The sequence below is a fragment of the Chiloscyllium plagiosum genome, chromosome 27, assembly GCF_004010195.1.
Source record: "Chiloscyllium plagiosum isolate BGI_BamShark_2017 chromosome 27, ASM401019v2, whole genome shotgun sequence".
NCBI lineage: Eukaryota > Metazoa > Chordata > Chondrichthyes > Orectolobiformes > Hemiscylliidae > Chiloscyllium > Chiloscyllium plagiosum.
In genome coordinates this window covers 5,524,132-5,547,103 of record NC_057736.1, presented here as the reverse complement: position 1 = coordinate 5,547,103, position 22,972 = coordinate 5,524,132, and the positions used below count along the sequence as shown (strand labels likewise).

Here is a 22,972-nt window from a genome sequence, read left to right as displayed (position 1 = left end):
CCTGATGCGGTCTCCTCTACATTGGAGAGACTGGGCGCCTCCTATCACCCTCTCCCCCCTGACCTATCACCTTCATCCCCTCCCCCACTCACCCATTGTACTCAATGCTGCTTTCTCCCCACCCCCACCCTCCTCCAGCTTATCTCTCCACGCTCCAGGCTCACTGCCTTTATTCCTGATGAAGGGCTTTTGCCCGAAATGTTGATTTCGAAGCTCCTTGGATGCCGCCTGAACTGCTGTGCTCTTCCAGCACCACTAATCCAGAATAAAAGTATAAGGATGTATAGTGGATACTGCAGTGTTTGTAGGACATGAGCCTGTTTAATTATATTTCTGTCTTCTGTAGTGGTTTTATCAGGAAAACTATACATTGTTCCATTCCTGTCTCAGAGTTTTCAGTGAATTTTTACACTCATTCATAAATATGAACATTGTCAAGTACTCAGTTTGCAAGTCCTGAAGTAACCTGGGTTTTGCAAATGGAGGAATGAAGCCAATAAGATTTAAAGATAGCAGCCATACGTTTACTTTGCGAGAGGGAGTGAAACTTGGAGCTGACTTCCAAAACACAGTCAGTTTCACTTTAAAGTTTTTATTTTTATTTATGTCAGTTATTATGTCTCACTGCCTCCAACGTCAGCTAAAAGTAAAGAATTGTTTGTTTAGGCTTTCTTTTAAATTCCTCAGAAATCTGCCTCCATTGATAGACTTTGTTATTTCTGCTTGCAGTTATGCTCTGGGTACTGTCCTAATCAATGGCGCTGTCAACATTGTTTTAAATTGGACTGTAGCTGAAAACCCAGAGGTGGATGGATTAATTTTTTAAAAAACTAAAAGAACTGTGGATGCTGGAAACCAGAAATTGCTGGAAAAGGTCAGCAGGTCTGGCAGCATCAGTGGAGAGAAATCAGAGTTAATGTTTCGGGTTGAGTGACCCTTCCTCAGAACTCTGGATTAATGCTTTGCTTCACTGGATGGCTGCTGGATGAAGCTGTGAATCATGAAGCGGAGGATTTAATGATGGGGAATCTATCTCTCCAGCCAACATAGAGGGGGAGAAGAAAGATATCTAAAAATTGGTGGAAAACTTGCAATAAGTAAGCTCTTTTCCATCTCCAAGTGCTACTAAGGTTCCTCCCTTCCCATCTCTCCCATTATGTTGACTGCAGTCCATAAAGCGAAATTCTTGCAGTCGTTTTTTTCGATGCAAAAGAAAGGCTCATGTTTATAAATCAACTTTCATGATCAATGGATGCCTCTCTGCACTTTTTAGCCAATTAAAAACTTTTGAAATGTAATGTAAACAGAATTTATGCACAGCAAACTGCAATGTGTAACAAACTGGAATTGCTGGAGAAACCCAGCAGCTCAGGCAGCGACAGTGCGACAGAAAGACAGTGAATGTTTCCATTCCAGTGACCTTTTGTCAGAGTGTGATATTGACTGGGGGCATAGTCTTTGTGGCAGCGTGGTTGGTCTGGTCTGGTCTGGAATTCTTTCAGGTGAGAGCCTGGGACTCCTCCCGACAGCTGTTTCCTTCAGCATCCGTCCACGCCTTGGTGATGCAGCTTGGATAAGTGTGTTTTGATTTGGAGATGCTGGTGTTGTATTGGGGTTGTACAAAGTTAAAAATCACACAACCCTAGGTAGTGCACAACCACCTGATGAAGGAGCAGCACTCCTAAAGCTAATGCTTCCAATTAAACCTGTTGGACTATAATCTGGTGTTGTGAGATTTTTAACCTTGGATCTGTCCCCAAGCCCAGAGCTGTGCAAGAGATTAAGTGGATTTATTCTTTTACATTTTTTTTAATTATATTATCGTGGGAGGACTGTCATCTTGAACTTCTTATTCTTTTATTTTTCTAATTCATTCCTATGATTTTGTACTTTTGAAGGTCTGCAATGCTAGAGTTTTTATTGCTTTATTTTTCTATTTTGTTTCCTAAGAATTTGTCCTCAAGGATCTATACCTAGGTATATTTGTACCTAAGATGGCACCAAGGCGGGGGCGACTTGTAAACTTTTCATTGTATTCATTTGAGTACATGTGGCAATAAAGCTAATTCAATCCATCTGTTTTTGTGATATTGTTTGAGAGATGAATAATGGCTGGGACCAGAGTTTACTCCCCTCTTCTGCAAAATATTACCGTGGGATCTTTTATGTGTACTGAGAGAGAGATCTCGTTCATTATCTCATCCAAAAGACAGCACCTCTACAGTGTAGTACCCCCTCAGCACTGCACTAGAGTACTAGCCTTGACTTGTATGCTCAAGACCTAGAATGAAACTTGAACCCAGAACCTTCTGGGTCAGAGGCATAAGTACTGTCCCCTGAGACATAGCTGACACCAAAGTGATACAAGTACTATAAGAATTGTACCAGAATTGAAACCAAAAATGACAGGTGTAACTGTGACAGAGAAAGAATTGTTTCTTACAAGTGACCCACATGCCATTATCAGAGTTACCGACAGGTGATACATTAACAGGACTGGAAACCTCTCATGGGGACTACTTCATACTGTACAAATCTACTATATGTCGTTATGTTATAGAATCCCTGCAGTAAGGAAACAGGCCATTCGGCACATCAAGTCCACACTGACCCTCCAAAGAACATCCCACCCAGACCCACTCCTCCTATCTTATCCCTGTAACCCTGCATTTCCCATTGCAAATCTACCTAGGCTGCACATCATAGTGGGAGGAAATCAGAGCACCTGGAGGAAACCCATACAGACACAGGGAAAATGTGCAAACTACATACAGCCATTTCGCCTGAGGGTGGAATTGAATTAGGTCCGTGGCACTGTGAAGCAGCACTACTAACCACTGAGCCACCATGTTGGCTGTTCAAGGAGAATGGCATTCATGAGGTGTTTGGCATCCAAGAGTGAATGGCACCCAAAACATCAATCTTTGAACAGACCAGTACAGCTTGGGCTGAAGGGCCTCTTTCCATTCTGTAAAACTGTTGGTGTAACATGTTTGAGAAAGATTGTTTCTTTGTTTAATTAATTCTAGATGAAACGTGGTATTTATTTAATAATATACATAATTGTATGGATCCAGCCACTAACCAAATTCGAGCAGTTCATTGATTAAAGTGACTTGTGGGAGTTTATTCTGTTCATTCTAACTTTGATGATGTTGACTGTTCAACTTGAGGAATCTGAACTCATTTTACTTGCCTGCCTTTCTTCCATTTATTATTCTAATTTAAAAAGCTTGAACAAATCCAATTGCCTCAAGAGATGCTCATGGTGAAGTATTCTACACTCTATTGTCCCAATGCATGAAAATAAATTCTTCCAATTACCCCTTTCATTCTGGTAATTGTTCTGGGTACAATAACATATTCACTGTCTGTGCTTAGCATTACACACAGTAGATTCTCCAAGTTTCCATTTTATATGGACCTTTCAGTCTGAAGGAGAAAGGTGAATAACTCCAGTCGGGATCATTCATTTGAAATGGGATACATTTCAACACTTAGCTCCAACACCCCTCTTGGAAAATGCCCTCTGTTCAGATACACTCTTTAGAAAAGTGCAATTAATTTTATTATGCCTCTTCCAAAATGTGTCTCCTCACACTGGAAACATATAAAATTATGATAGGAATAGAAAAGAGTGAAGCAGGGAGGTGGTTTCCACTGGTGGGTGAAACTAGAACTATGGGTCATAGCGTCAAAATAAGGGGGAGCATATTTAAGACTGAGTTGAGGAGGAACATCCTCACCCAAAGAGTTGTGAATCTGTGGAAACCCCTGCCATTTGAAACAGTTGAGGCTACCTCGTTGAATGCTTTAAAGTAAAGATAGATTATTCAACAGTAAAGGAATTAAGGGTTATGGTGAGTGGACAGGTAAGTGGAGCTGAAACTGCAAAATGATCAGCAATGATCTTATTGAATATCAGAGCGAGCTCAATGGGCCAGTGGTCTACTAGTTCTTATGTTTTTATGTTTTGTGTATTAAATTCTAAGATGACACCTAAGTTGGGAATGTTGCAGTTAGACAGATTTTTTTCTTGATGGGCAGAAGCATTTGGGTAGAACAATTTCTATCAAAATTACAATGACATATTCCATTTATTAATGCACCCATACGTTGTTTTTTGCAGACTTGATTTCCTGTCTGGATAAAGGAATTCATTATTCTCAGCGGCATTTTACGTAAGTTGAAATGCAGTTTAACCTTGTTTAATATGCTGTAAGACTTGATGGAAAGTTTTGCATTGTTTTGAAAGCAGAATTCCAGGAATGCTGGTGTGCTGATGTGGAAGCAGTCAGGCAATTGTCATCCAGATAAATGACAGCTATCAAGAAGTGGTCCCACCTCTGTTTGGGAGTTTACAGGATGACATCCAATGACAGGAAAGCAAGCGAGCCAAAAATCCTCTTCTGGGAACAATTGCTGTGTTAATATCATATGGGTTTTTTCCCAATCCTGCTTTTAAAATCAACAAATAAATTGTCATTGTTTTGTAAATGTTGGATTGAATCTATCACTGAGAACTGCTAAAATGGGAAAATGTTTACGTCCACGAGGAAAGAAGAGAATTGGATTGATTAGTTCCTTTAAAGAGCAGTCTCCCTCATGATGGGTTGAATAATTTCCTATGCACTCTATATGATTCTGTGAACTTTTATTTAGAGTTAGAATTGAAACACTGAATTGAAGCTCACTTGAAAGAAAATGTCAAGCGTTTAAATGTTATTTATGCACAGTGATCAAAATTGCAGCATAACCATTTAACCTGAAGTAAGATGGGTTCTTGTTATATTTTTATTAATATTTGGTCCAGTATTTACAAGGTTTCCACCATGGCTGTACCTTTTTAACTGTGCACAGATTATAGAGGACACATAAAGGAAATGCTGCTGCCAGTAACATTTGGAAGCTAACACATGTCTAAAGCATTTATAAATAGTAAGCATGAGCTGTGTGATCTCTTACAGTCCTGTAACAGAATGTGGGAATGTTTCTTCAGCCACTCTTAGTTGTGAAAAGATAGTGTATTTGTCCTCCAGTATTAACTGCCTTCATCTTTTGCTGAGGCTCTCACTCACTAACAGTGTGGATGTGCCTGTGATCGCGTCGCTCATAAGCTAACACTAAATAACAGCTAAATAAACTGGAGGAAGTGGGATGGAGTCCACAGTCACTGAAACAATCAAGTTCCTATCAAAATTTGCAACACCCTAACTGTTGGAAATTAGTAGGAACATTGTGGAGACAGAAAATGCTTCCTGCATTATGGTCAGAGCTCAAAGACACTTGCAGCCAGCATACTGTCATCTCTGCCATTGAATATGTATGATCACTGACATTATAAACCGACACTTAAGAATGTATCACAGGAATGTAATGTTCATATTTGTACAAATAGCATCCTTATTCATTACACAATGATGTCAGAGATGGAGCAATGGTATCTCTTTACGTGAATTGTTATGCTATTGCGTATCCCTTCAGATACAAAAACAGACAAAACCTAAGCGATCCTTCTGATTTTTCATCACTGTACATGACCTGTTTGTTACACTATGTAGTCCCTTTGGCACATGCATGCATCTTAAATGGACGGCTTCTCATACATAGCCTCTTTTGTCACTTGAGCAATCATCTCAACTTCTATTCCCTGCTTCTATAGGGAAGGTTAATCCATGCATGCTTCCGTATACATTACACACCAGATTCAGACATGCTGGTCTCACTCAATCCTGTTAAGGGAACTTAATATCTATACGTTATGTCCTCTTATCAGAGATGAGTGAGAGAATCAGTCTCTAGGCTTAACCTGGACACAGCTCACAAATACAGACCGCAGGGAGAAAATACAAGACCATCTTCTCCTAGATTAAACTGACTCACTTATCCAGGTGGGAAATTGGGTAGACGCAGAGTTAAACAAGTGTGTTATGGTACCAATTACTGTAAGCGAAAGTGAGGACTGGAGATTAGAGTCAAGAGTGTGGTGCTGGAAAAGCACAGCAGGTCAGGCAGCATCCGAGAAGCAGGGAAGTCGACGATTAAGGCAAAAGCCCTTCATCAGGAGTCAATTACTGTGGCCTAGCTTTGGTTTATACCATGTCGTGTGGCTCATGGAATACGATCAATATATCCAAAGTCAGCTGCATTCTTAACATCTGAAAATGTCTCCAGTGTAAAGAGGGAGCTAGCCAGGATGATTCAGGCTGCATCACTCTCCAGTGGATGTCCATCTGTTCCCTCCTTCAAGGGAGATGCCCTGTTATTTTTTTTTAATCACAGATGTACTAGACCACATATTCCAACATCTATGTTTTAGATTTTTCCAAACAAGTTCTTGAATCCAGTGATGTGCAGGTTAGATGGCTTGGCCATGTTAAATTGCCCATAGTGTCCAGGCATGTGCAAGCTGGCTGGATTAGCCAAGTGAAGTGCAGGGTGACAGGGATAGGTTAAGGGGGTGGGTCTGGGTGAGATGCTCTGCAGAGGAGAAAGTGAAGTCTGCAGATGCGGGAGATCAGAGCTGAAAATGTGTTGCTGGAAAAGCGCAGCAGTCAGGCAGCATCCAGGGAACAGGAGAATCGACGTTTCAGGCATAAGCCCTTCTTCAGGAAATTCCTGAAGAAGGGCTTATGCCCGAAACGTCGATTCTCCTGTTCCCTGGATGCTGCCTGACCTGCTGCGCTTTCCCAGCAACACATTTTCAGCTGAGATACTCTGCAGCCAATCAGCGTGGAATTGATGGGCTGAATGGCCTGCTTCCACACTGTAGGGATTCTATGTTTCTTAAGACTTGTTTAATGGACATATTTACAGGCTTACATCCCACTGTTTTTTCCCACAGAGATACTCGTTCTTTTCTTCAATCATTATTAGAACTCCTACTTAAAGGAAAATACTGTTTCTCATTTGGATGTGAATAGGTTAATATCTTGTGTTGTATTCAGTCAAAATTCCTCATTTATTTAACTGTGATTCTTACACAAGTGATTACCCAGTCAACTGGCTATCTACAGTAAATGTTATAATCATTACACCCTGAATTCTTATACCGTGGGTGGCATCCTGTCAAGAACACTATAATTCCACATGCTTTAGTAACAGTGGTGAACAAATATTGTTCACTGTTCATTGTATTTAGTGGGGCCCACAGACTCTGGCATGATCTGTATTTTAACCCAGTCTCAATCCCTGTCCTTGCAGAGAGTATAATTGGACCCATAGTCTCTTGACAATAAGGTTATTCCATTCTAAACAATACACCATCAATAAGGGCTCTGGGACCTGTGTAAATATGACAAGCAATAATGTGCGTCCTTAACCAATCAAGGTGAAGAATTCTAATGTAAGTTAGATTAGTTTTAAAAATCATGGAAATGAAGCAAAACAAAGAGAGAAGAATGAAGAAATTATGGCAGAGGCACATAAAATAGAGTTAAAAGTGTTTAAAATATAATTTATTTGAAATTTCCAATGATAATTAAAATCTGAAAGAGTGAGATTCCAAACTGAGAAAAGATAGTTTTCAGGGCCATAGGGATAGCTAGGAATTAATATTTACCACACTGTTAACAATTCAAAAATTAAAAATGAGAGAAGTTAAGACATTAAAAGGTGATTATTCTTGAATGAACAAGCCCAAAATCTTTCTGGGGTGTTTATTTAGTGCTTGGAGAAGGGTTAAGCTGCAAATCCATGTATGTAAATGGCAAGTCCCTCATCGGTGTAGCAGAACTGACAGAGGAGCAGGGCGACTTGCACAGCAAGTTCCCAGTTTCCATGTTTAAGTCTATGTAGTGTCATAGAGATGTACAGCATTGAAACAGACCCTTTGGTCCATCTCATCCATGCCGACCAGATATCCTAAATTAATTTAGTTTCATTTGCCAGTATTTGGTGCATATCCCTCTAAACCCTTCCTGTTCATATATTCCCATCCAGATGCCTTTCAGTGTTGTCCAAAGCAATGCATCAGCTTATAAACAGTAATTACTGTTCCAAGAAATCGAGGAAATCTGCTCCAACCCTGAAAAAAACCTCAAAGTGGAAGTGGCTCTGACAGCCATAGCCACAATTCCACCCCCACCACCCCCGTCCTCCATGTGTGGACTAACTAAATAACTTCCCTGGCCCTGAAAATTACCTGTGGCACAACAGGTCGGGCAGCAGCTAAGGAGTAAGAGAGTCAACGTTTCAGTCCTGATGAACGATTATTGCTCAGTTGCACAGCGACTCTGAATCTGCAGTCCTCACTATCTTCTGAAAATTAACTGCCATCAGTTTGGAATTTCATTTCATCAAATTTTAATTACTGTTGGAAATTTAAAATAAATTAAACATTAAACCCTTTTTAATCTAATTTATGTGACTCTGTGATGTGTGGACGCCTGAAGTTATTTTCAGATTTACTATGCAATCACATAAGTTCTGGTAGCCCTTCATTATTCCTCCTACAACATCTGGGCCCTTATAAAGGAAGCCAACTCAATGCCTCAGGCAATCTCTTGAAATGCAACAGTTCATGAGTCCATAAAGGGAGTCAACAAAAAAATGTATGTATGGCCCTCCAAGTGGTTTTAAAAGGTCCAGTGATACTTATAAAGGAATGTGGCACTTGAAGGTCACAAATTGTGTTTGAATGGTTTTTGCAATGCTGTTTACGTAATGCTTGAGCAGCAACATGAAAGTACTTTTGGAGGACACTTCATACAGCATTTAGTGTCAGTGATGACTTTACTGAGCTCTTTACTGTTATTCACTGGCTTTGTGTAAACATTCCTCTTGTATACTTTCTAGTAAATATTGTCCAGCAGGTTGTAAAGATGTCGTTGGTGAAGTTTGGGGAAACCTTCAACAGGGTTATCGTGATGTGAGTATAAGTCAATACATTCAGCAAGTAGCCAATTTTTTTTTTGAAAATCATCTATATATCATCACTATGAGCATTTAAGTTGTTCATGACATGGAATTGCCAGTGTTAGACTGGGGTGGACAAAGTCAGACATCACACAACACCAGGTTATAATCCAATAGGTTTATTTAAAATCACAAGCTTTCGGATCACTGCTCCTTCGCCAGATGCAGTGTGCTCCTGTGTTTTTCCCGACTTCACCTGGCGAAGGGGCAGCACTCCGAAAGCTTGTGATTTCAAGTAAACCTGTTGTCTATAACCTGGCATTGTATGACTTCTGACTAGGTTGTACATAATCGCGTGTGTTTTTTGTTGTTCGGCAGATCTAGAGAATTAAATATGTTGAATTCTATGTGCAGTAATGGGAAGTGCAAACAGTTTCACCAAGAACATAATAAATAGAAGCCAGAGTAGGCCATATGACCTGTCTAGCCTGTTTTTCATTCAATAAAACTTTGGCTGAAAGTTGGCTTCAACTCCACTTTCCTGCCCAATCCCCCATTTTCCTTTATTCCCATACTGTGCAAACATTTCTAAAACCTATCGATCTCATCCTTGAATGTACTAAAAGATTGAGTATCGACTGCCCACTGGGATAGAGAATTCCAAAGATTGCTGTCTGACATCTCAGGGCCCCAAAATTTCAGCGCTCAATCCCACTTGAGGTCTCGACTCCCACTTTGTGAAGCCCTGCTATAGGATTTTCTCAGTGAAATAGAATTAAAATGTTTAACCCAATTAGTTAATGCAGAGTTCAAATTCCCCTCTTGCTGTAGAGGTTGAACAGCATATTGTCAAGCATTATATGTTCATCTTGTCTTTCTCAGATCACTGTTTCATATTTGTCACTGCAGCAAAGGGAAGTGATATTCAGATTTCAAACAGTGTGCAGTTTTGTTTTGTCTTCATTGTGTAGTTCTGCAAAAGTATGTGCAGCAATAATAAAACAATGTTTTAAGCTATACCACTCATTACGATCACTATGGACAGCTCAATGTCCTTTGGATTTTTCATTTTGTTGCTGATTTTTCTGCAAATGAACCCAAATGGATCAATCTGGATAGAGTTATAGAGATGTACAGCACAGAAACAGACCCTTCGGTCCAACTTGTCTGTGCTGACCAGATATACTAAATTAATCTAATTCATTTGCCAGCATTTGGCCCATATTCCTCTAAACTCATCCTATTCATATACGCATCCAGATGCATTTTAAATGTTGCATTTATACTAGCCTCCACCACTTCCTCTGGCAGCTCATTCCATACACGTACTACCCTTTGCATGAAAAGGTTGCTCCTTATGTTCCTTTTAAATCCTTCCCCTCTCACCATAAACGTATGCCCTCTAGTTCTGGCCTCCACTACCCTGGGGAAAAGACCTTGGCTGTTCACCCTATCCATGCCCCTCAGGATTTTATAAACCTTTATAAGGTCACCCTTCAGCCTCCAACACTCCAAGGAAAACAACCCCAGCCTATTCAGTCTCTCCCTATAGCTCAAAAACCGCCAATCCTGGCAACATCCTTGTCAATCTTTTCTAGACCCTTTCAAGTTTCACAACATCCATCCTATAGCAGGGAGACCAGAACTGAACGCAGTATTCCAAAAATGGCCTAGCCAATGTCCTATACAGCTGCAACATGACCTCCTAACTCATTTACACAATGCACTGACCAATAAAAGCAAATGTACCAAATGCCTTCTGCACTATTCTGTGTACCTGCAACTCCACTTTCAAGAAATTGTGAACCTGCACTCCAAGGTCCCTTTGTTTTTTCTGTTGTACTCATAAAGAATTCTAGACAAGGATAAATAAATTGGAATAGTACTGAATAATATCTGCAATGAATTCTTCTATTTATTATGTCCAAAATCTTGCGTGCTTTTCCTATCAATGTTTTAATTATAAACCACAATGGCGCCACCACTGATGGGAGATTGTAATTACAATGTGACATGTTTACATAGGGCCATTTCACTTCAAAATGGTAAAATTTTAATGCATGACTGTCCTGACCAAAAACAACTTCAATTTATATGGTGCCTTTAATGGAATAACAAAGCCAAGGCATTTCCCAGGGGGTGTTTGTAGAAAGGAAATCAAGTGCCAAGCCACGTAAGATGATATTAGGCAGATGACCCAATGTTTGCTTAAAAAGGTGGATTTTAAGTAGTGTCCTGAGGGGGAAAGAGAGGTAGCGAGATTTAAGGAGGGAATTCCAGATTTTAAGCAAATATCTGCACTCCTCTAATTCAGGATGTAGCACCTCTGGTTTCAATGGCTCCATCATTAGGTGAAGGGGTAAATGTAGGGGTATGGGTGGGTTGCGCTTCGGCGGGTCGGTGTGGACTTGTTGGGCCGAAGGGCCTGTTTCCACACTGTAAGTAATCGAATCTAATCGAATCTAATCATTAGACTCTGTGCCTTCATTTGCCAAGGGCTAAGCTCTGGAACACCCTGCCTCCATAAGATAATCCATAAAATCTTTCTCTTTGACTATACTTGTGGTTATCCATACGTCAGTAAGATCATCAGGCATAGGTGCTGAAGGATGCTATTCAGCCCATCTCGTGTGCTTTTCACCATTCAATGAGCTCGTGGCTGTTTGGATCATCCTCATCTCCACTGAGTCATAGAGTTATACAAGAAAGAGTCCCTTCAGCCAACTTGTCCATGCCGATCAGCTGTCCAAAGCTGATTTAGTCCTATTTGCCAGTATTTGGCCCATATCCCTCTAAACCATTCCGAGTCATGTATCTATCCAGATACCTTTTAAATATTATTGTACCAGCCTCCACCACTTCCTCTGGCAACTTATTCAATATATGCACCACCTCCTGTGTGAGAAAGTTGCCCCTGAGGTCCGTTTTAAATCTTTGCCCTCTCACCTGAAACCTATGCCCTCTAGTTTTCGACTGTCCATCTTGGGAAAAAGACCTTGGCTATTCACCCTATATATGTCCCTCATGATTTTATAAAACTGTGTAAGGTCAGTGTCTAACGCTCCAGGGCAGAAAGGCCGCAGCCTATTCAGCCTCTCCCGATAACTCCAACTCTCTAAACCTGCGAATTCCACTTTCCTGCTTTTTCCCTGTAACCCTTGATTCCCTTCCTGATTAATAATCTATCCAGCAAAGCCTTGAATATACTGAATGACCCAACTTCAACAGCCCTTTGCGTTAAAGAATTCCACAGGTTCACCACCTGCTATGATCCACATGATTCATACTCCATCCTAATATTTTGTTGGCTCAGTGTGCCGTTTTTTGGTAACATTCCTGCAAGTTGCCTTGGGATATATCATTAGAATAAAGGAGCTACATAGATAGAGGTTGTTTTTGTCAAATGCTATGTACATCTGAGACCTCAGGCATTGTGAAAAGCAGTGTCAGGAAAGCAGACATTTGGCGATAATGAAGATGGCACTACCCATCCTGACTCAGTCCAGCCTGCAGTCACAATGTTTATGAAATGAGTTGATGATAATACCTTATTTTCTGTCCCATAGACATCTGTCTTGTGTAAAACAGCTCTCCATGCTGGTGCAATAGCGGATGAACTTGGAGGCCAAGTCTCAGTGGTTCTGAACAAAGGCATCACTCTGTATGAAGCAGCTTCTGCAAATGGAATTCTAACTAAAACGTAAGTAAGATAAACCTAAGATGTAGTTTCTTTGGTAGGTTTCATGGTTTGTTGCTGTATACAGGCACAATGCCCAGAGAAATGGTGCCAGTGCTATAGCAGGTAACTGGAGAACACCAGCAGAAATTTTAATTCCTCTCACGTCTCACTGCACCTTTTCTGCTTTTTTATGAGCAGCATGATAAATTTATTATGAGGCAGTGGCTAGTTGACAATGAAGGGGGAGTTATTGTTTGTTAAACACATTAATTAGCGCAACACAGCTTTTCAATATTAAGCTTCCTTTCTTACCAAATGTACCAGTCAAACTAGTTGTTGAGAATTCCCGACATGGAAGTTGGAGCTGGTTCCTGGCACCTGCAGCTCATTGCTTGCTCCAAAGTATCTCCACATTGGACACCAGACATCAACATCTCAAGGTGCACTCCATGGGGTCAAGAGTTGCAGGGAGAATGGGTTTGAGAAATATATCAGCCATGATTGAATGGCAGGGTGGACTCAATGGGCCAAATGGCCTAATTCTGCTCCTCTATCTTATGGTCTAACGGGCATGTGCCACACACATGCCCCAAGTCCAAAGACACTGACATCCAACATGTACCAGCCCTGAATGTCCTCATAGTACGTGACCCTGATCTTGAACAGTAGTGATATACAGACGCCTGTTGGGGTTCAAGTCTACATCTCTGAAGTAGTGTATGTTTCTGCAATTCAATACAACACTGGGAATAATCATTGAAATGCCGCAGCACTGACACATCTGGATATGAACCCAGCATTTGGACCGGACCAGGCTGTACCTCCTTACTCTTTGCTAGTTCTCAAAGCACTCACTCACTCAGAGTCTACCTGGATGTTCACAACAGCTCTGCCATGCCTTCCCTCTTTGCACATTATCCCCTCAGCCAGTAGTCCCAGTAACAGCACGTGGTCAGGTGGGACTAGAGTTGGATGTGTGGATTGCCGTAGAGAGTGGGGCAGGATCATTTGGTAAAATATGATGAGAAATGTAGTTGGACCTTACATCGAAAATCCCTCCAAAATGAATGGCGCAAATCTCATCAAGATGAAAAGCCTTGGGATTCAGCCCTTAATGGGAGAAAGTGAGGACTGCAGATGCTGGAGAATCAGAGCTGAAAATGTGTTGCTGGAAAAGCGCAGCAGGTCAGGCAGCATCCAAGGAGCAGGAGAATCGACGTTTCGCGCATGAGCCCTTCAGCCCTTAATGTTTTAATTACAAGAGCTGTCTTTTATCAAAAATCATAATTGCAGCATGTCCTTTCTTTGCATTAGTTTTATAGCAAAAAGCGTGGGGCAGGATTTGGTTATGAGGAGGGGTCGGGATGAATGCCCATATCCCACACTGACAGGAATTTGTCTTTCGACAGGCAGATGCTGCGGGGTGGTTAAAAAACTTTGAAAGAATATGACTTCATTGGGGAATGAGGGGGTAGGGCAGAGGTCAATGTAAAGAGAAATATACCTCACCATTCCCACACTGAAGAAGGAGCAGGAAGCTGGCCACAGCTGTGGCAAGTTTTATTTTTGTGTGAGATTGAAAGTGCTGAGTGCCTTCATCATGAGGCAGCCTCTGTCTCCCTTCCTGAAATGGCAGACAAGTGCTGGAGGACTTCCTGTCGCTCCTCCACAAGCAAGAAGCCACTCAGAATCCTCACTTGAGTGTGCATTTATTGCCATTCCTTGGAGAATTATGTCCAGATGACCAATCCTGACACAGTATTTGATTGAAACCTGGATTTGATTCTGCCATCGAGCTCCCAACACCAAACAAAAGATCCTGCCCACTGTAATTGCATTTTGCAGCATTTTGTGACTTTAAAATGTGCGTCTGGGACTCACTGAGGCATTTCTTTTTTAAAATGCGAACAACTTGACCTCATTTTGGGACAATACTACATTTAATTTAGGTTTCATTTTCATTCGTTATTATAGGAGCCAGGGAAGGGCAAACTTAAGAAACAAAACATAAGTTGCACCGTCTGGATTGATGGAAGCTGGAACTTGAACTATGTTTGGTTGGAGTATGGAGTATTATAAATACAATTTAATATATAATAAATGACCACTTCAGCCACAATGCATAAATAGTCAGGTGCCAATCACTGGCAAGCTCCAGAAGGACTTGTGTGTCACATTTAAACTGTAAAAACATTTCCTTTAATAGTGAAATGGAGTACATTTTACTGAGGGAATCTGGTTCAATTATCGTTCTAAACCTTAAATGTCTCCATTTCTTCCAGAGGTTCATTGTCTGAGAAACGGATCGAAATCAGGAAAGGTAAAAGAACAAACTTTAATGGCACCACATTGTTCACAGAGATGGTTAAACAATCTCTACAAGTGGAACCTGAAAACTGTTACATGCACCATTACGTTTAAGATGAAGCAGGCAGTACAATTCTGCAAATGGAAGAAATTATACCATGTGAAATTTATGGCCCACAGTCAGAATGATAGTTGGTTAAAGTACTGATGTTTTTCCCCAACCAAATTCCAAATGAAACTACAGTTTTCATGAATACATTTCCAATAATTAGTGTTGGAGTCAAAAGGGAGGATGACTTCAATTCATAAAGCATCTTTTAAAATAGAAAAGTCTCATTGTATTTTATATTACTGAACATATTTTTAGAGATACTTTCATCTCTTGAAACCAAGATATTCTTAAGGTCCTTGCATTTTGTGTTAGAGGTGAGAGTTGAAGGGACTCCTAAAAAGGAGACTGAGAAAACCAATTGTTGTAGAGACACAGGGATCCCAGATCCCCCAGAATGATCCTGTTGTACTAAAATAAGACTTGGCAATAAAGGGAAAGTGTGGGTAATGATTGTTGAAACATGGTCTCCTTCCTATCGGAAAGATGCTGTGAAACTTGAAAGGGTTCAGAAAAGATTTACATGGATGTTGCCAGGGTTGGAGGGTCTGAGCTACAGGGAGAGGCTGAACAGGCTGGGGCTGTTTTCCCTGGAGCGTCGGAGGCTGAGGGGTGACCTTATAGAGGTTTACAAAATTATGAGGGGCATGGATAGGATAAATAGACAAAGTCTTTTCCTTGGGGTCGGGGAGTCCACAACTAGAGGGCATAGGTTTAGGGTGAGAGGAGAAAGATATAAAAGAGACCTAAGGGGTAACTTTACACGCAGAGGGTGGTACAGGTATGGAACGAGCTGCCAGAGGAAGTGGTGGAGGCTGGTACAATTTCAACATTTAAGAGGCATTTGGATGGGTATATGGGCTGGATGCTGGCAGGTGGGACTAGATTGAGTTGGGATATCTGGTCGGCATGGGTGGGTTGGACCGAAGGGTCTGTTTTCATGCTGTACACCTCTCTGGCTCTATGACTCTATGGATGATCCGAAGGTGCCTGACAGAGTGGAAGATTCCCCTTGTAGGAGAAGTTGCCGCTGGAGGACACAGTTTAGAAGTAAGGCATCTCCCATTTGCGATGAAGATGAGGATGGTTCCTTTTTCTTAGACTCTGGAACTCTCTTCCCCAGAGAGCAGTGGAAGCAAGGTCATTGAACGCATTTAAGGCAGAGATAAGTAGATTCTTGACCAATAACAGAGTCAAAATTAGATTCCTTACAGTGTGGGAACAGGCCCTTCAGCCCAATAAGTCCACACCGACCCTCTGAAGAGCAATCCACCGAGACCCAATTCTCCCTGACTAATACATCTAACACTATGGACAATTTAACACGGCCAATCCACCTGACCTGCACATCTTTCGATTGTGGGAGGAAACCGGACCAAACCCACGCAGACACAGGGAGAATGTGCGAACTCCACAAAGTCGCCCGAGGCTGGAATCGAACCTGGGTCCCTGGCACTGTGAGGCTGCAGTGCTAACCACTGAGCCACCCTGCCGCCCCCGCCCCAAGAATTAGGGGATAGCCAGAAATGCAGAGTTGAGGCCACAATTTTACCAGCCATGTTCTTGCTGAATGACGGCAGAGGCTAAAGAGGGCTAGTGACCTTCCGCTGCCTCGATGCGTACATAGATAGTTTGCCTTATCAACCTGATCAGAGATGGTAAGACACACTTCTAGAGCAGATGGGACTTGAACCCACGTTTCCTGGCTCAGAGGTAGGGACATTACCTCTCATTACAAGAGTCCTCTGATGTGCATGTATACTTGAATTTAATAGGCCTGAGCTTTTAGGATGTGGAGGGGAGGGTTGTACCAAACTCTCAATTTTAATTGGCAGAAACAGCTAGCTTGCATTAATGTAGGGTTTTATCATGTATCTAAGGAATGTACCAACATATTCAATGAACTATTTTGAACAGCAGTGACTACTGTTCTCTGGGCAAGCATGACAGCCAAGCGCCACACAGCAAGTTTCTGTCTAACTGCGTAATAGATTGTAATTTCCTGTTCCAGAATTTGTGATGCCTAGGAGTAGTGATAGAAATCTTATTGACTTCTAGCAATAAAAGACGATATTTTTATAGTAATGGTTGGAGATTGCTACATTTAGATGAATGAAATCTGACAGACTCATTTTTAACTACATTAAAATGGGCACATTAAAATTTGTTAATGAGTTATTTAGAATATCTCTGGAATTCTGGATTCAAGTAGATGTTGTGCAATTTTATCTGTAAGACTTACTGAATGCAATGATAGGATTAGACAGATAAATTTAGATATTATTACATCTTTTAATAAACTCAAAATACTACTGGCTATAAGTCAAGTAAATAAATTTCTTTTTAATCAATTGATAGTGTGAAAATTATGAGCTGTAGAATCTCTGCAGGAAGTTCTCACCATGGTATTTCCGAGCCTGTGCAGTGAGATGTGTACCAGGGTTAATGAAACATGATGTTTTTGCAAGATGGCTATCAGTCCAGTGCCACTAGAAGGTGAAACATTTGCCAAAACCCAGATTTTAATTTAATAGTCCAGTTTTAGTACATATTCATTTATTTGGGTTTTCCTGCTGCAATTAGTCTGTGGAGTGGAGAATTTTAGCAATTGTTTTTCTTTCTGATAATGTAATGTCAGAAATAAGCTTATTGAGTTAATAGATGTTTTTCAATATTTCCCATTATAAATCAAACGATAGCATCAATTCTGACAGCGGCTGGTAACCCTGGATTATTATTCTGCTATGATTCAGCTAAATTATAATCTGTGCCATTTTTGAGAATGTAAATATCCACATCCTGAGATTAATTAAAGATGTTCTAAGTTGCAACTCCAGTTACTGAAAACCTACATGAACAAATTGATTTTCCTTTGCTATTTTGCTGTGTTACTTAAGAATGGATTTGAAAAGATTTAAATGTTTTTGCAAATAAAATTCAGTTTAGCTCAATTCGCTTTCGCTAAGAAAGTATTCTGTGTCAAGTTAGTTATTGGTACAGATAACCAGCTGTTTGCTGTGTAAGATTTTAGGATCATTTGTTATTCCTTTGAAGGATTCTTTGTGCCACAATATGTCACCCTCAAGGTATAGGGGACATCAACCACTTATTGATCCACCTGATTATTGCATCTGTAGGGCCTTGGGTTTCTTTGGAGTGGCTGAGATTCCATTCGCTTTTTTGGCTGCTTATTTGATGGGTGTAAACCTGACAATCATAAGTTGAAGTTCACCCCTGACTGACTCCTTGCTGATTTGGATCCATTGATACTTCTTGCCATCTACAGCCTCTGCAAATGAGTCATTATTAAGATCTGTAGCTTGACCAATGAATGTGCCACTGCCAGTGCCTGAGCTGAAAAGAGATGCTAATTCACTCCATACAGTCTGAAATTTATATTCGTCCCTTTGGAGGACACTCGAAACCGTATAGATAGGAAGAGCTTGAGCAAAAAGGAAACATACCTGTTCAGGGTCACCAATTCACCATTTGTTTCACTCCTCTTAGATTGTGATACCATCTTGAAGACTAGACATTTTAGTGCCTCATCCTCTTGGACAGAGAAGAACAACATTGGAGAGTTGCATGTCTGGTCCCCTGACAAAGCAAATATCAGCAACAATGGGTATCCCTGGGCATGGGCAGCCGACTTACCCACTGAGCGCCAGTGGCTGCAAATAGACTTGGGAGAACGGAAGAACATCACAGGTCAGTACAATATTACATAGTCAAGTTTTGGTTTAACAAATTATGGTTGACGTTTCTCAAAGATTTTGAACATTATTGGGGATATGCAAGAATGTGGTGTTGAGATTAAAATCATGTCAGCCATGACCTTATTGAACAGGTCAGCGGGCTCAGAGGGCCAAGTGGCCTACACTTGTTTCTTGTTTGTGAGCAAAAGTTAATCCCATTCAGGCTATTGACTTATGTGAACCATGTGTAGCTATTCCTGCAATCTGTTAACCATGATTTTTTTTTTTTTGCTTATCTATTTCCTTCTTCTAATGAGAGAGAGTCATTTTTTTGCTAAATTATGGGAAATGTTATGGTGTGTTCCTGTGCTTACCGGATTCAAAACTGCTTGATTTTAGTTTGGACATTTGCAATTGGCATTGCGAAGAGGCATTGATCCCACTGTGTAGGGGCTTGGGTTCAGAGTTGAAGAGGCAGTGTGCAAACTCACTATTCCATTTTTATCAGAGTCAAAGACCCCATTTAAATTATACATTAATCTATAATAGCGTGCATTCAAATTTGCTTGAAAATTTTAGACATTGAGTTACGAGTATTGAATGTGCATGATAAGTAATTTGCAATCGTTCTGAATTGGTAAGACCAAGTTCTGCATTTAGCACCAAGACACCATCTGTTTCACTGTTGCTCAGCACCTCAATCAGTCCCAGAATATAACCTTGCCTGTAGATTGGACCCTCATTTCACAAATATGCTTCAGACACTTGTGCTTCAGAAGCCAATCTTCATTGCTGCTTTTGTGTATTTTTGTTTGTTATTTTCTTATTGAATGCTTTATAATAGAATTCCATTTTCAAGTTCTGCTTAATAGAAGTATCTTCATAGAAGAACCCAAGCCCCTCCTCAGTGGGATCAACACCTCTTCGCAATGCCAATTGCAAATGTCCAAAGAAAACTAAAATCAAGCATATTGAATCCAGTAAGCACAGGAACACACCGTTACATTTCATGACAAGCAGGAAATAGAATTTCATTTTCAATTTCTGCTTAATAAAACTACCTTTCATGTACTTCCTGATTTATTTTCTGTGAGGATACTTCAATGTGGTTTGAAAAAGGAAGGAGAAAACAGGACCTGGTTAGCCTAACAGAAGAACACAAGAAATGGGAACATCAGAACTAGGAGCAGGAGTCAGCCGTCTGGCCCTCTCGAGCCTGCCCTGCTATTCAATAAGATCATGGCTGATCTTTTTGTGGCCCCAGCTCCACTTACCCGCCCTCTCACTCACTTACTCACCATAACCTTTCATTCCTTTACTGTTCAAACATCAATCTATCTTTGCCCTAACATCAGGTAAAATGAGAGAGTCCACTTTTAAGGATATGATAATTGGGCACTTTGAAAATATCAATTAAAAATATCAACATGGATTTATGAAAGGGAATCACGTTTGGCAAACCTACTGGAGTGTTTTGAGGATGTAACTTTCAGAATAAGTAATGGAGAGTCGGTGGATGTGATGTCAATGGGTTCTCAGAAAGCTTTTGATAAAGTTCCACATAAGAGGTTGGTGCTGAAAATTAAATCAGAATGGGATTGGTGGCTATATACAGACATGTTTTGAGAATTGGTTAGCAGACAGGAAACAAAGTGTGGAAATAGATTTTTTTTTGGAGTGGAGTACCACTGGGGTTAGTGCTTGGGTTGCAGCTATTCATAAGACACAACAACAATTTGGATGAGGAATTCAGATGTAAAGTTTCCAATTTTACAGATAAAACTAAACTAAATGGGATTGTGAGTAGTGAGGAGGCTTCAACTATTTAGACAAAGTTGAAAAGGCAAATATGTGGCAGATGAAGTGTCAGGATGAAATTATCAACTTCGGTAATGGCAAAATATTCTTCAAATGGTGATAGGTTAGGAGACGTACATATCCAAAGAGACTTGGATGTTCGTCAGTCATTGAAAGTCTGTGTGCAGGTTCAACAAGCAGTTAGGAAGACGTGGTAGGTTGTCTTGCAGTGGAAGAAGATTTGAGTATTGGAACTGGGTTGTCTTACTGGAGCTGTAGAGGGCCTTAATGAGACCACGCCCAGAGTATTGTGTGCAGTTTGGATCTTTTTTTTTCTGAGAAAGGATATACTTGCCACTGAGGACCTGCACACTGATCCTGGGGCATATTTTTTTTAAGATGAGAGGGGAAAGATTTAAAAGGGACCTGAGGACATAAGAACTCTCACGCAGAGAGTTCTTATGTGAAATGAACTGCAGCTACAGTTATAACATTTAAAGGACATTGGGGCAGGTACGTAAATAGGAAAGGTTTAGGGGGATATGGGCCAAATGTAAGCAAGTGGGACTAGTTTAGTTCGGGAAACTTGGTCAGCATGAATGTGTTTGACCAAAAGGTCTATTTCTGTGCTGTATGACTCTAAAACTATGACTGGGCATGTATTGCCTGGCATTTAGAAGCATAAGAGGGGATCTCGCTGAAACCTATAAAATTCTGACAGGGCTGGATGCAGGGATGATTTTTCCCCAGGCTGGCGAGTTCTAGGACATAGGCCATAACCTCAGGACACAAGATTAAACATTTAGAACAAAGATGAAAAGATTTATTTTCACTCTGAAGTTGGAATTCTCTACCACAGAAAGCTGTGGAGTCCATCACTGAATATGTGTAAGAAAGGTGGCACAGTGGCTCAGTGGTTAGCACTGCTGCCTCACAGCGCCAGGGACCCGGATTCGATTCCTGCTTCGGGCAACTGTCTATGTGGAATTTGCACATTTTCCCCGTGTCTGCGTGGATTTCCTCCAGGTGCTCTGGTTTCCTCCCACAATCCAAAGATGTGCAGGTCAGGTGAATTGGCCAGGATAAATTGCCCATAGTGCTAGGTGCATTAGTCAGGGGTAAATATAGTGTAGGTCTGGGTGGGTTTCTCTTCGGAGGGTTGGTGTGGACTTGTTGGGCTAAAGTGCTTGCTTCTATACTTTAGGGAATCTAAAAATATAGATGAGATTAGATTCCCTACAGTATGGAAACAGGCCCTTTGGCCCAACAAGTCCACACTGATCCATCTCCTTCTGACTAATGCACCTAACACTATGGGCAATTTAGCATGGCCAATTCACCTGACCCGCGCATCTTTGGACTGTGGGAGGAATCCCATGTGGAAACTGGGCGAATGTGCAAACTCCACACAGACAGTCGCCCGAGGCTGGAATCGAACCTGGGACCCCAGTGTTGTGAAGCAGGTTGTGAGATGCTAAAGCCATCAAGGGATATGGGGAGAGAGCAGGAGTATGACATTGAGATAGAGGATCAGTCATGCTCATACCGCGGGCAGAGCAGGCTCAATCAGCCAAATGGCCGACACCTTTTTTTCAGCGTTCTGCTTCTGGGTGCTGGCCAAAGTGTGCTTACCACAAATCTTTACAATAAATGTTGGAGTATTCATAGTTTAAGGTCAGAAAGAGGGCAATATCCATTGGAATGTATCACAGTCAGCTCTGGCTGAAAATAGACAGCACATTCAATAATTTCAACAGCTTAATTTGTTGCACTCTCTTCCTTGCGGTGTGCTGAACTGATTTTATCCACTAATTGGACCAAGGCTTACAGGCTATTACCAGCAAAGCATGCAGCAGTATGGTACATGGGTTGATAACCAGGGGAAAAACAATGGTACACCTTCCAAATAGCATTAATCAGACTTGTGACTTCATTGAGTGTGTGGAAATTTTAACAACCGACAGTCATTCCTTCAAACTACTGCTCCCCTGAGAGAATTGTTATGAGGTGGGGAGAGGATTGACAATGGAATGCCATTTTTTGGGAAAAGATCAGTGACACAAAAACAGAGCCAATAGGCACTTGTAACCAGTTTAGTTTGAGGTAATTAATTTGAACTGAGTTTGGAGATTAATTACAGCAAAGTAAATTGATGACCTTCAACATCCCAAAGATTGGGTTGGCCATGGGTCAGCTGGGAGTACCCTGGCCTCCCAAACTTCAAGGCCATGGATTCAATGCCCCTCCAGCGATATGAGCACAAGAATCTAACTCTAGTGCAATACCAAAGGAGTGCTGAATTCTCTGAGGTGCCACCCTTTAAATGAAATGTTAAACTAAGGCCATGTTTGCTCCTGTTCCAGTGGACATAAAATATCCCATACGTAAAAGTGAGGACTGCAGGTGCTGGAGATTAGAGTCGAGAGTATGGAGCTGGAAAAGCTTAGCAGGTCAGGCAGCATCCAAGGAGCAGGAGAATCGATGTTTCGGGAAAAAAGCCCTTCATCAGGAATGGGGCTGGGGGCCGAG

General features: G+C 41.1%; 1 protein-coding gene across 1 annotated transcript in view; it reads left to right on the top strand.

The window, feature by feature from the left end:
* Positions 1-22,972, top strand: part of si:dkey-34d22.1 (discoidin, CUB and LCCL domain-containing protein 1) — a 137,794-nt gene that overhangs the window by 82,115 nt on the left and 32,707 nt on the right. The window contains exons 4-8 of the mRNA XM_043717282.1: positions 4,130-4,181; positions 8,797-8,869; positions 12,423-12,556; positions 14,818-14,855; positions 18,459-18,659. Of these exons, the coding sequence (XP_043573217.1) occupies positions 4,130-4,181; positions 8,797-8,869; positions 12,423-12,556; positions 14,818-14,855; positions 18,459-18,659 (498 nt within the window). The remainder of the gene's footprint in view (positions 1-4,129; positions 4,182-8,796; positions 8,870-12,422; positions 12,557-14,817; positions 14,856-18,458; positions 18,660-22,972) is intronic.